Genomic DNA, 14,504 nt, shown 5'->3' with positions numbered 1-14,504 from the left:
AGAGGCTTATCACTAGAAAAGTATTGAAGCCCCCTCTTTGCATATACTCTATGGCAAAATAGAGAGAACTCACAGTGTATCTAAATAATAAATGTCGTACATTTGTCCACATATTGGGTTTTTGGTTCCTATATAACATATCTACTTCTCAAGATCTACCTAAGAGTTTTCAGTACTTGTCTTAAAAACCAAAGTTAGACTAGCTAATTTCTGTATATTAGAGCATGTAAGATGTGATTTGTTTGTTTTTAATTCTTAGACCACCTGTAACCACCCTCTCCCCCCTCCCATCCATAGCCACTTCTATACCTTACTAATTGTCCCACACCTAAACTCATCACAGGTTGACTTTACTTTATATTATATACAAGTTAACCCGTGCATGATACTCATGCATTTTTTTGTCAAATAATGTCAGTATACCAAATTTCAGGTCATTCGGATGAGCCCTTTCTGAGAAAATAGTTTTTTCCACAGACACACACACACTAACACACGCCGCTACACATGCAGGGGCGGATCTAGAAAATGTTTGTTCCCAGGGGGATGTTAGGGTGGGGCGATTTAGGCCCCACCCCCTTTCCGACTTCTGAGGCTGCCGGGGGCTGCACAGTATGTGCAGGTCCGCTCGGCAGTGACAGGCAGGGACAGTGTGCTGCCCGGCTGCTCTGATTGTGTTTAAAACACTATCAGAGCAGCCGGGCAGCACACTGTCACTGCCAAACGGACCTGCACATACTGTGCAGCCGTCGGCAGCAAACCCCTGCTAGGGGGGGCGATTGCCCCGATCGCACCCCCCTGGATCCGCCACTGTATACATGTGTGTTCATGAGGTAAAATTACCTCACGAAAATGAGTTTGACCCCTCAACTCGTCAGCCCTTTTTGAGGTTTTTTTTCCACACACACTAAGAATTTAGTAGGTCGGTTAACCCGTGCATGATACTCATGCATTCTAGTCAAATCAAGCTACTTAAGGTGTTAAAAACTCCCCACTGTCACCCCCGGCAACCACCAACCACTCCCAACTGTCACTTCTCCTTCAAGAAATATATAGGTCAGTGTATAACTCTGCCCAGCAGGTGGCGCTGCAGCTTGTTTTTTTTTTCCACACACACACAGACAGACTAACACACGTCACTAGACATTTATATTATAGATGCCAACACTTTGCTGTACCACCTTAGAACAGTACGTTTGTTTATTACGTACAATTGTCCTTATAATGTACTGTACATGCTTCCCTCTCTACTGACATACAGTAATAAGGTAACATATGTTCAGTTCTGATATAATTAAAGTTTATTACCACAATATACCAAAGATAATTATGTTTATTACTATATTTATATTATTTTGCATATACAACATGATCACATTCACATAATAAATTACTTTTCACATGATATTATTGTCTTTATTATCCATCATACAAACTACACCTTTACAGTAGATTTTATAAATACATTTATTACATGTTGCATGAAACAGAATGACATTGTTCTTTATAGTATAATATACAGTATGAAGATATAATTTAATCTGCACAAATGTATGGCAATAAGCTGTAATCTTTACAGTTTGGCAGTGAAGGTATTAATAGAGGCTAGTTATGAGATCCTGTGATACTTGATTTTTTATTCTAAAAACTGCAACAAAATACTTTTCTTGAAAACTGTGCAGACTTCCGTACTCCATGGCCTCCCACTCTGTACAAAGGACCCTTCTACTCTGTAAAATTAAAGCCTCTATTTGGCATTTCATTCACATCACATGATTACATTTAAACAACATTAAAGTTCCCATATTGTCAGAGATAAGCTCTCATTTTGAAGGCCTTCATAGAAAAAAACACTTTTTGGCCCGATGGTTACCCAGCAAGGCACAAAAGGTGGATGTTCTCAAACTTTTGGATGGCCTTTCAATGTCTACATTTCATCTTCTTAATATTGTTTGATTGATATTTGTTATTGCTGACATAACAAATTGAGTAATAAAGTCTTGTAGTGATGTACAGTATGTGGAATGCCACTATTTCTTTGTGTTTTATAAATAACCCCCCATCATTTTCCTTCATTGGAGCATGGCTTTCTCAATGTCACAATGCAGGCGCATCCTATTACTCCTTTATGTAGAAGAGGTCACCGATTTCTCTCCAACTGTGAAAGAAATACAAAGAGTAAATAACAACAATAACAAATGCTGTCCTGCAATCCTTCCTGTCTGATCCACTAACAAGTGATCTACCCCAGTGGTGTAGGACAAAAAAAGTAATTTACAAAAGTGCAAAACAAGAAGCCTATGTGTTTGTGGACCAACATGACAGCACCTGCAGAGGTTTAAAATGTTGCATCTTCCAGTAGGGGCAGCTGATTGTGAGCTAGGCAGAGATGCACAAACATGCTTAAACTGAAGGGTTGGAGAAGGTGCATTTAGAGGGCATTCCCTTGTAGATGGGGCCACAGGTGATTTATCCAACAAAAGGACTTCACTAGGATACCTTTTGTACCTTACAAACACATTTTATATGGGTAAGCGCATCTACCAATAATAGGAGCATTTATTAGAGAATTATTTTAGGACAAAAATGAACAAATTGAAATGGATGAAGGTAATGGATGAAGGTAGTGGAGCTAAGGTTGTAGTAGGCTGAACTATAAAGTGATTTTTGTACCCTTTCCACCATGCGCATTTCCATCCAAACCTGTAAGTGGATGTACAGTGCTTATAGTGGGTGTTCCAAAATTTGTAATGAAAGCACAAGTGGGCATACTCTTTGCTATTGTTTTGCATGCCTACATATATTGCAGATTGTAAACAGTCTTTAGGGGATCGAAGACACAAGAATTATAACGTTTTTGTGTATTAAACACTGACCTATTATCAATTGATTGCAAGTAATACACGTTTCATGTACAGTGACAACAGAATATGTAGTAAGTCTCATTTATATTCTCACCTCCAACTTGTTGTATATCCACGGTAAGACTGAAGTAACACGGGTGTACACTCCAGGTTTATTTGGTTGTCCACAGCCAGTGCCCCAACTTGTTACTCCAGCCAAATACCAGCGATTATTCTGCAAACACACCAATGGTCCGCCGCTGTCCCCCTGAATCACAATTTCAGACCATATGAAATCAAGTGAACTATATAATTTGTCTATTGCAGTCAATATCAGGCAATTGGCTAATACGGCCGGGTGTTAGCTAAACATGACCACTGCTCTAGAGGCTCATCTAACACCTACACAGTGCTCATCTTGGACTCCACTCCTAATTTATTCTCAGTTGGCGGTTAGTGGTTGCGCTACCCTCTACCATGAAGACATGTCAGGGGATAATATTCCACCCATTGTGCACACTTATATATAATAGCTTTCCTTCCTACAGAAATGAAAACATGCACGCACAGATACAAAAGGAGGGAGAAGAAAGGGTTACACACGTGATAGTATAAGCCTACTCACCTGACATGAATCTATTCCTCCTCTCAGGTCCCCAGCGCACATCATTCTATCACTAATGGCCCCATTATAGACATTAACATTGTTACAGGTTGAAGTGCTGATAATGGTCACTGTTGCCTTCATCAAGACCTGAGAAGTATCCTCTGCAATAAGAGTAAACACAATCAAGACAAGACATATTAACTCCTTAATGAGCAAAACTATTTTGAATCTCAATTACTGAACTAAATGTTATACGTCACATGCACTTTCAAAAACTTTTTTTGACCTAATAATGTAATTTTATATCTTTTGAAAGAATAGATCTGTTTTGATTTTTTTTCCGAGTATACAGTGGAATATAAGTACAAATAATGGAATACACTTGGTCCTTGTTAACTGTACAGATACTGCAGCACTTATAGATCATGATATCCACCCACCTGTCTGTCCTTCAAGGGATTTGTTTACGTGCTTCATGTGACAGGGACAAAAATACCAAATAACAGCATAGCTCACAGGACAGGCCCTGTACAATAGCCCTGTTAATCCTCTGTGTCAAACTTTATAATCAACCAAGCATCTGATGTATGGTTTTCGATTTTAATATATAACTTCTTTTATTATACAGTTTATTTGAATGAATTAAATTGCTCGTGTTTCTAGTTTAATATCAGAAGATTTATAAAGAATCTATGGTTGAACAGTTGTAGGAGGGTTTGCTTCCTGGTGGTGTGTTTGTCAGATTATACTTTGACCATCCTCTCTGTGGGCCTGATTCATTCAGGACCTTAGGGAAGAATTTGAGTAACTTTTCTTATTTAAGTTTTCTGGACGAAACCATGTTGCAGTGCAAGGGGTGTAAATTAGTTTATTATTTTGCACATAAGTTAAGTTTTTTCATGTAGCACACAAATACTTGATAGCTTATTTGTACACTGAAATTTAAAGTTGATATTTGTGTGCTACATAAAAAAAACAGTCAGTATTTAACTTATGTGCAAAACAGAGAACTAATTTTCAGACCATTATATTGTAAAAGTAGTAATGGTTATAAACTCAGTTGACTTTTTGTTAAGTGGTTTTAGGTCAGATTTTTAGATCTGTTTATGTAGATTAAATTATGGTAATAGACTCATTGTTTAATGGTTAATGGTTCTACAACTGAAATTATTGAGCAGAACGCTTTTTGGGTATGGGAGTATATATTAGTAAGTAGGTGACTGATTATGGTATTGATATTCGTGCCAGTCAAAGGCTGGGTACCCAGTATCATATGTGTCCACTGTAGCAGTCGTGCGGGGATGAGAAGTATTGCATGTGTTCCAGGTATCCGAATGTCCGTACATCAATGTAGGCCAGGTCCAAAACGTTTTATCTGGCCTCTGACTTTCTCAAGGGCATATGTTTTAAGTGGTTTATGTGATTCATCAATATTTAATTGAGTTTGATTCATATGCATTGTTTTAAGATTTATTGTTTTATCTGGAAGGTTCAATATTAAAAGTTCTATTTACAAGACATAGGTATTATTACCTTAGTAGGTGACCAGCTGAATGCTTCATTTGCTTGGTATTGCTATCATAAGAACACAGTGGTGCATGAACACTCAACACCTACACGAGTATCAATACCATAATCAGTCGCCTAGTTACTAATATATACTCACATACCCAAAGAGCGTTATACCCAATCATCTCAGTTGTAGAACCATTAGCCATTGGTGAAATATATACTATAGACTCATTGACCACTGAGTCTATTACCATAATTGAATCTACATAAAAAGATCTAACAATCTGACTTATAATTTAAACTTAAAACCACTTAACAAAAAGTCAATTGAGCGCATAACTATTTCTACTTTTAGATTTCAGTAAGGGAGGAATATCCTTTGTTAATGCTGCTCTTTCTATTGGAAAGAGCACAGCCTGAAACCAATTTATATATTATGTTGTAACTTTATATTGCTGAGAACTATCTGCACAATGAGAGCGAACGCTGCTTGTGTTTCTATATAATAATACAAATTCAAAGGTCAAGTTCACAAAATTAGTTCCACCCTAATTTAACAGAAACCTGATTATTGGGCTATGAAATAAGTGTTCTCTAGAGAAAATCTGACACAGTCGCATGGCCAGAAATAGAAGTGTGGGATTTTAATATTTTAACATTTTTCCAATTTTTAAATAAGAGTCACTTAGGACTATAGTTGGTCTCCCGTATTGCCAGTACTAAGGGCTTACGTAAACTGCAGAGATAGTGTGGTGTAGACATCAGTGAACTTTCATGCTATGCTTAGGGTCTGCTTTAGAGTGGCACCATCGCACAGAGTCCCATGCTTCAGCTTACGTCTGCAATGCTTCAAGGGGAGGCTGAGGCTCTGCTTTCTGTAGAATAGGAAGCGCTGCCTTGCCTATCTGAAAGGTAAGTTAACTGAGCTGTTGGGCTGAGGAGGGGTGGAGAGAAACAGAGAAAGGTAGAGAGAATAGCAAGCCAGAACGGTGATGATAGAATCAGAGAGAAGAGAGAATGAGGTAGGGGACATGACATCAAGAGAGCAGGGCATTGACAGCCAGAGAGAAAGTGAGTGAAAACAAAGAGCTGGGGCTGGAGGAAGAGGGATGCAGGGGAAGAGAACAAGAGAAGTGGGAAACATGAGAACTAGAAAGACAGAGTAAGACTAAGAGATGGGTGCAAGAGAAGAAGGAACTGGAGTGGGGCAGAACCAGATAGGTGGTTAGAGGCAACAGAACCAGAGAGAAGGGGGAGAGAAGACCAAAGATGGGGTGAGAACCAGAGGAGAGGAGAAAGAACTGGATGGAGAGTGGATTAGAGAGTGGAGAGAGAGAAGAGAACCAGAGGGAGAGAATAGGGGGGGAGAGAGGAGTGAGAACCATAGAAGGGGGAAAGGGGAGAGTAGAGGAAGAATAAGAGGGAGAGAAAACCGGAGAAGGGGAGAGGAGAAAACTGCCATTTACTGTCAATAACATGGAAAAGGTAGAGAGAGAACTGTAGGGGGTATTGAATGGGAGTATCAAAAGCCACGCCCCCTACAGTAGGATGAGAGCCCAATAATGAATATTATTATATTATTATAATGAATTTTGCGAATGCTTCAAAGTCTTATTTTTCACGCAGGATTCACAAGTTATGTTTAGTTTGGAATGCAATTTGAGAAACCGCATGAGTGAATGAAGTCTAGAAGTGTAAACGAGATCTAACAGCAATTATCAAGCCATCCATCATTATATCCAGTTTGCTTGGATTAATAATTGCACAATAAGGTCTTTCAGGTACTGTCTGTAACTTCATTAGGCGTAGTAACATCTCAGTTACATCACCGGTAATTATGGTTGCTGAGCAAATTGGTTTGTGGCTTTAAGACTTGACCCCAAGACAGTTATTATCAATGAGTTTCTAGTGATGGTACATCTTTAATTAATAGTTATAAAGAGGTATGGCAACTATGAAACTGATATTTATAAATGTTCCGACAGTAATAAGGATCTAATGAAGATAGTTATTCTAACAGAGTTATCTAACCTGTCATAAATAAAATGATTCTTGTGGCTTCTACAAAGCATCTAAATCATAAACAAATCAGTAGGAATTTCTAGCAGTAAACAGGAAAATTTTAATTTTAGCATCTCCTGATTACAACTCTGGGGCCTTGGGTTCAATTCTTACCAGAGCACTATCTGTGTGGATTTTGTATGTTCTCCCCATGTTTCTGTGAATTTTATCAGGGTGCTCCGGTTTCCTCCCATAGTCCACAATCATACTGGTAAGTTTATTTTAGTGTGTTGGGCAGAACAGTTAGATGATAAATTCCACTGGGGCAGTGGCTGGTGTGAATTAATAAACATTCTCTGTAAAGTGTTGCTTAATATGTTATATAAAGGCAATTTGTAATAGTAGCTCATCTGCATAATGTTAAAAAACACTTCCAAAAATACCACAGGGCCAAAAATGGATGGTCAGCACTCATATATTTGTTTTCTTTTTCATATATTCCCAAACCTTAAATCCAGCTCAGTAATTCCATAAGCATAAACCATTACTCACCAGAACTGGCTACAGTTTTACCAAATCCACTGATCCAGCATTTGGTGTTGGGGTTAAAGTTTTGATTGGTCATTGGAAGGCAGGCAGGCTGAATGAAGGCTAGAAGACAAACCAAGACAAAAAAACATAGGAAATGAAGATATAAAACAATATACTGTATTTCTCATCAATGATTTAACCTATGGTAACCTCAAATCCAATTTAATCCTTAGCTCTTTGTAAGGATGTCCTTATGTCTATCCTAAGCATGTTTAAATTGCTCAACTGTATTAGCCTCTACAACCTCTGATGGAAGGTCTATTCCACTTATCCACTGTCTGTGAATTAATGTTTCCTCAAATTTCCTCTGAACCTATATCCCTCCAGTTTCAGTGCATGTCCATGTTCTCTATTCCTTTAAAGAATGTTTCCCTCCTGCAACTTGTTAAAACCCTTGACACAAACTGTACCCTTCAAATATTGGGAGTAAGAGGGGGGGGGGGGACATCACATGTTTACACAAGAGTTAATGCGTGGTCCCTAAATTATGTAGTAACAAAATTATCAGTGAAACAGGTAAATCGGAAAGAGTGAATTCTGGGGACATTTTCATCTGTAAGTAAAATAAATGAAAAAGTCAGGTTCACATCTAGTCACTCCTACTATTTATATATTGAAATTGGAGCTATGAGGTTGTTTAATGGGAGAAAAGATTTGCTGTAATTAAAATGCATTTTCAAAAGTTTGTACCATTCCCTGCAAATCCCTAAGCAGTGGAAAGTCATATCCCAATGTAACGTGATGCATCAAAGTCTTTGCAATCCCCACTTTATGTGTTCTGGTCCCACAAAGGGCCTCCATGGAAAGCACAGCAGAAGTCCTTGGTATTCTGCAGTTTGCACCAAAACTAGCATGAATATGAGTCCCAAGACTATCAAATGCCCACAAAGCTTGGATCAGATGACTGTCTACTGTGACAGTACACACTTGTCTATCTATCTCTTGATCAACAGAAGCATCACATGCAGGTCAGGCATGTAAGGATCTATGACTACCTTCATCACACTCCATCGTTTCCTGGGTCATTTGAACATTTGCAGCCATATGACTAAATCCATAACAACAACAACACACAATATTCCCCAAGGACTTATAAGGAAGAAATTGTGCAGAGCACACAAAGGATGCAACAAGGAGAGATGCAAAGTGGTATCCCAGGTAATGGCTGATACTGGTTGGCAGCACCAAGCTTGTATAGGATCTGGCAGTTGCTGCAAACAAACTTTTTTTTAGGCCAAAAGCCTCAAATTGCCTAATGAGTATGTAACCCTAACCCAGCTACTTTACTTCAAGGGGTAAATTTATCAAGCTAGTTGCTGGTTTGAAAAAGTGAAGATGTTGTCTCCACTTTTTCAAACCCAGAGCTTGATAAATTTACCTCCAGGACTGCTAATATTGTTATCTTTTATTTAGGAAGCGCTGACACATTACACCGCATTGTACATTGAGCGGATTGTGAAACAAACAAATTACATACAATAGGTCTGATTCATTAAGGAAAGTAAAGAAAAAAACTAGTAATTTTGCACCTTGGCAAAACCATGTTGCATTGGAGGGGGAGGTAAATTTAAAATGTGTGGGCAGATGTATAGTTGGGTTAGGGCATGTCCTAGATCAACTTTAAATGTCAGTGTTAAAATAAAGCTATCAAGTATTTGTGTGCTACATAAAAAAAACAGCCAATATTTTCCTTATGTGCAAAATTATAAACCAATTTGCACCCCTTGTATTGTAACATAATTTTGTCCAGTACAAAACTTACTATTTTTTTTGTCTTACTTTCCTTAATGAATCAGGGCCAATGGCTTGAAACAGAAGGTAAAGATGACCTTGCCCAAATGAGCTTACAATCTAAGAGATGTGAAGAACAATGATTACATAAAAGAGTGGAACAACAATTGGAGCTGCTGGTGGATAAAGTGTGTGTAGTTACAGTGAGGCAGCAGCAGCAGCAGCTACCAATATTAAAAAGCCATTGGTGATTGACAATTTTGTGTGGATACTGTTAATATGCTACAGTTGCAATGAAGAGAGACGGGAGACATGTAAGATGATCTAATCATTGTAGAAATATTAAGACAGTCAGCTGTTGGCAACCTTGATTGTCCTTCTCCATGTGTATGTTACCCAAGCCCCCTTCCTGGCCTGGTTCTGGAGACAGCGTTTTGTGATCAACCTACATACAGTATACAATATATGTAGCAACATACATTGTAATTACAGTTTTGCTGCCCTCTAATGGCTATTCAGAAAAATACCAGTTCATATTGTGAGAACTATCCTGCAGTTATTTGATTTTTTCTTGCCATGCTCTCCTCTCTTGTGGGAATACATCACTATATTTGGATTTTGTATTATGACTTTTCTCATCATCCTGGAGCTACTCCTCCTGAACAGTCACTATTAGGTCCAGATCTACCAATAGAATAATCTATTCATCTGTTCCCCTTCTCCGCTGCCTGGGCATCACCCTTGACTCCTCCCTCTCCTTTACCCCCCACTTTCAATCTCTTGCCCAATCCTGCTGCCATCAGCTCCGCAATATTGCCCGCATCCGGCCCTTCCTTTCTCAGGATGCCACCATAACCATTATCCAAACACTCCTTTCCTGTTTTAACTACTGTAACCTTCTCTTTACCAGTCTCCCCCTTTCCCACCTTGCCCCCTCAGGTCAATACTTAATGCTGCTGCGAGACTCATCTTCCTCTCCCGCCATTCTTCTTCTGCCTCCCCTCTCTGCCTTGCCCTTCACTGGCTTCCTTTCCCTTACAGAACCGTCTTCAAATTTCTCACCCCTGCCTACAAGGCCCTCTCTCACTCCACTGCCTCTTACATCTCCAACCTCCTCTCTACCCACACCCCATAACGTTCCCTGCAATCGGCCAATGACCATTGCTTCTCCTTCACTCTGATCACCTAATCCCACTCCAGAGTCCAAGATTTCTCCCTGGCTGCCCCCTCCACTGAAATGACCTTCCTCGCTCAATCCGACTCTCCCCTGATTTGTGTACCTTTAAACGGTCACTTAAAACTCACTTCTTCCTCAAAGCCTACCAGCCATCCACCTAGTCTGCTCTCCATGCCTGTTCTCCTCGGTTTACCTCTATTTCCCTGACCCGCCTCTCTTGCCATTGTTCCCCTATGACTCCCTTTGTGCCTCCTGTCCATTTGCCCTCCCTTTAGGATGTAAACTCTCATGAGCCCTCTTCCCTCCTGTCTCTCTACCTATTCTTATGCTGCATCTTCAATGTGTAAGCTATATGTGGAGCTTTGAAGTCCTGGTACTTTTTGTTTATTGTTCTGTATGTTTTACCCTGTATGGTCCACTGTCTCTAATTTACACTGCGATGCGGAAACCTTGTGGCGCCCTATAAATAAAGATGAATAATAATAAAAATAATAATAATAATAATAATAATAATAATAATAATAATAATATTCATTGTATTGAATGGATGATCAGGTATCCATATCAACAATAAATATTTATTAAAGAAGAATGAAGAAAAGAAGCTGATTATAAAATTGGTGCTCAAACAGTCCTTGCACATAAATGTTCTGTTTTATAATCAGCTTCTTTTCCTCTTTCTTCTTTAATTGAAGTTAAATATGGGCTGGCTGGTAACACCTCTACTTGAGTTATATTGGAAAATTATAAAAGATACAAAATTGAATAAATTAATAAAAACAGTGAGATTGTATTAAAGAGTAACAGTCTTTCCAAATTATACTAGTTTGACAATAATACCTTAAAAAATAAATATTTACCAGCAATGTACTTTCACTCATCACTGTACAAATCATTGTGTATTACTCTGAAGCAAGATGGACTAATTAAATCAATTGTTTGGTTGCTATTATTTACAACACATTTGCTTTATTTTCATCATGTCATTAAGTATGTCTGTAGATGTTTAATTTTCTATTTCAGTGGAATTTTCTGCAAAAAACTGAATAATTCATTATGCACTAACAGAGATGTCTCTCTTTCATCTACATTTTGCCTAAAAATCTATTTGCCTCTATCCATCTGTATTGTCTCCCACAAACATATCTTTACCTGAGAAAGGGAAAGGGTCTTTCAGTTTCATCAGAGCAACATCATAATCATCAGTATCCGCATTGTAATCCTCGTGTCTAATAATAGCTGTTACACCGGACATGCTGCGACTCTGGTCCAGATTGGTTGTGCCAACAACTATCCTCCAGTCACTCAAGGGTATAGGGCTACCAGGGACACATACAAGGTCATGGTTATTTAGTCATATTGATCAAATCTCTAATGGAAAATATAAAATCTTAAGTGAGGTTACCATAGGTGATTAGCAATGCATGTGGGCATATATTCATGTGCATGGAAAATTGTCCTACATGTCTACATTCATTAATACAAGTAATAGCTGGGATATTGCAAGCGCTACAGAATTAATATCAATCATAAAAAACAAGAAAGCTGTACTGCCCTGTGACCAAGTAACTTGGAGTTAGAAATCAATATCTTTTGAATGAAGCATCGCTCATTTAAGAGAGTGCCATTGTGTGTTACTGATCACAGATAGACCTACCAAACATACACTATTTTGAGACACATGTGTGTTTTATATATATATATATATATATATTTACATAATGTTGCTTTAATTATACTTTAATACTGTTCAGTCAATACTCATTAGCTAAACAAAGACCAACTGGTTTATACTCACCTTGCAAAGCAGTGAGAGGCGGTCAGAATCCATTGGTTGTTGATAACTGTCCCCCCACAAACATGGACAAAATTATTTCCTGAACGGACTTGCAAACTGGCCTGCCATGGCCACTCTCCAGTGTTGGCTTCTATGCCCCCGATAATTCTGCTCATCTTCTGCACCCCACAGTCTGGGAGGTAAATAATGCATAAAATGAAATAAAAAATTACAAATTATTTCTAAGAAAAAGGATTTAACACACATTCTACAAACAGTTGATACAATAACAATTGAGAAACATTTGTTCTTTCTGCATTTGGACAATAAATTTCACGCGTTTCTCTGACCACATCTCACGGCAGAATGAATGTACCATCATAATCTTAGCTCTGTTTGCAGACTTTTAATACTGCAAAATGCACATTTACGAATACAGTGTGGATTGGCATTGCATGGTATGGCGATGCAAAAGCAGAACTGGAAGATTTAATTGCATGGCTTTTACATTGTTACCCCCACTGTTTCAATAAGTTTATAATAGCAGTTATTATTCAGATAATTGTTGCCATTATTTAGACAAGTTCATGATTTTTATTTATTTTTATGTATTTATTTTAAATTCATAATAAAATGATTTGCAATTTAATGTTACTAACTCTTCTGCTGTCATCTTGTGTAAAAATAAGCATATAATAAAAAAATATTTAACCTATCTACTTTTAAGGTGGAGATTTCAGATGATATGTATTCTATGTTTCCTTCTCTATGCATCACTATATAAAGTATTTTTTTTTATAATTTGAATGGACATATTAAATTATTATCAGTAATTCCAGGGTGTTTAAGCTCCAATGAAGTACAGTTGCTACTATAATTAGAGTTAGTCTACTACTTTATTTAGCCTGGTTTGATCTCAGTTTGAACCATGTAAGTTACAACTCTGACTGTGTTACATACTGCAGATATCCAATTAACTGGTTTACAAATATAAATGAGCAAATCCCCCACAGATCAGCTCACAGACTATTGTAATATTCAGATAACAGTTTCCTTTGTGCTAAAATGATTTCCAAATATTTTATTTAAATTAAATTTTAAGTCTAAGAAATGTTTACAATGTTAATTTGCCATTTTGGAACCAATATCCACGAGGGTACAGCTGGTTAGTTACTAGATGGCTAATTGTTAAGTCCACAAAATGTCTGGCTCTGTGCTTTAAAACAAATGTAACTAATTAAAAGGCACTGTTTACCTGAGCATCTCAGAGACAGGTACTGGTTACTCGAGCAGGTTTCACTGAGGTAATGGAGATGGATAAAACACAAATAAATACAACAGAAACAATCCGCGCACATTTTTGGCTGTACATAAAAATCTGTATATAAATAACATGTATATAATATGTAAATGTAAATATATGGATTGAAACTGGAATACCATTAAGGCAATTAATATTCATCTTACCTGTCCAAACTTCCTTGGATTGTTTCAAATACTCCAGAGTTAATGAGTCCTAAACTTGCAGCATTGTTCCCCATGGTCACCAGCTCTGTGGTCGGTTGTCTAAAGATGGAAACTAACAATATGATATGTGCAGGGCCTATAATCTTTATTAGCATTGGCAGAAGCAACATAAGGGCACAGCCCATCTTGTCATTGCAGTAAGCAAACAGGACGACCAGGTCTGTAATATAACCCTTTGCGTAAAAAAAAATGTAAAGTTGAACTAAAACAAAACATACATGTTATAAATGTGTGTGTGTGTGTGTGTGTGTGTGTGTGTGTGTGCCTGTATTTACATGCTGGTTATTGGATATCAGAACCATTCTCTACACTTTATAGTAAAAGACAACATATTTCTGTGAAAGTTTGTTCCCAAGCCATATGTCATTGACTAAGATCAAATATTTTTTTTTTTTTGCTAAACATTTATGCTGTTTCCTTCTATTAAATTCAGAGCAGCACATTATAGGGGGTATAAAGCTGCCCATTAGCCTGGTGTCATATAAGACATTTGGAGCTCTTTACTTTTCTAGGCAGGAAAATGTGGCACTGTGAAGTCACCATAGTAACACGCATCAGTGAATGGTAAATCCTGGAAAACAGGTTTTTAAACACACCCATGTGTCACTTGCACTAGTCCATCTTGCAATAATTTCTGGCAATGTCTTTGCAAAATCTCACATAATATAATATTTTCTTATAGGTTACATAGTGCAATACTTTCTTGTAGGGTTACCTTGTTATATGACAAGTCTCCAT

General features: G+C 37.8%; 1 protein-coding gene across 1 annotated transcript in view; it reads right to left on the bottom strand.

Moving 5' to 3' along the window:
- Nucleotides 1–1,453: 1,453 nt before the first annotated feature.
- TMPRSS13 (transmembrane serine protease 13) overlaps nucleotides 1,454–14,504 on the bottom strand; it is a 54,917-nt gene continuing 41,866 nt past the window's right edge. Inside the window, exons 6-13 of the mRNA XM_075189759.1 lie at nucleotides 13,707–13,805; nucleotides 13,495–13,538; nucleotides 12,261–12,432; nucleotides 11,615–11,781; nucleotides 7,516–7,614; nucleotides 3,469–3,611; nucleotides 2,959–3,111; nucleotides 1,454–2,158 (exon numbers count right to left, since the gene is read on the bottom strand). Of these exons, the coding sequence (XP_075045860.1) occupies nucleotides 2,141–2,158; nucleotides 2,959–3,111; nucleotides 3,469–3,611; nucleotides 7,516–7,614; nucleotides 11,615–11,781; nucleotides 12,261–12,432; nucleotides 13,495–13,538; nucleotides 13,707–13,805 (895 nt within the window). The 3' untranslated portion in view covers nucleotides 1,454–2,140. The remainder of the gene's footprint in view (nucleotides 2,159–2,958; nucleotides 3,112–3,468; nucleotides 3,612–7,515; nucleotides 7,615–11,614; nucleotides 11,782–12,260; nucleotides 12,433–13,494; nucleotides 13,539–13,706; nucleotides 13,806–14,504) is intronic.

The sequence above is a fragment of the Mixophyes fleayi genome, chromosome 11, assembly GCF_038048845.1.
Source record: "Mixophyes fleayi isolate aMixFle1 chromosome 11, aMixFle1.hap1, whole genome shotgun sequence".
In the NCBI taxonomy this organism is placed as follows: Eukaryota; Metazoa; Chordata; class Amphibia; order Anura; family Limnodynastidae; genus Mixophyes; species Mixophyes fleayi.
The sequence above is the reverse complement of the archived record's forward strand: the minus strand, read 5'-3'. Positions and strand labels throughout refer to the sequence as shown.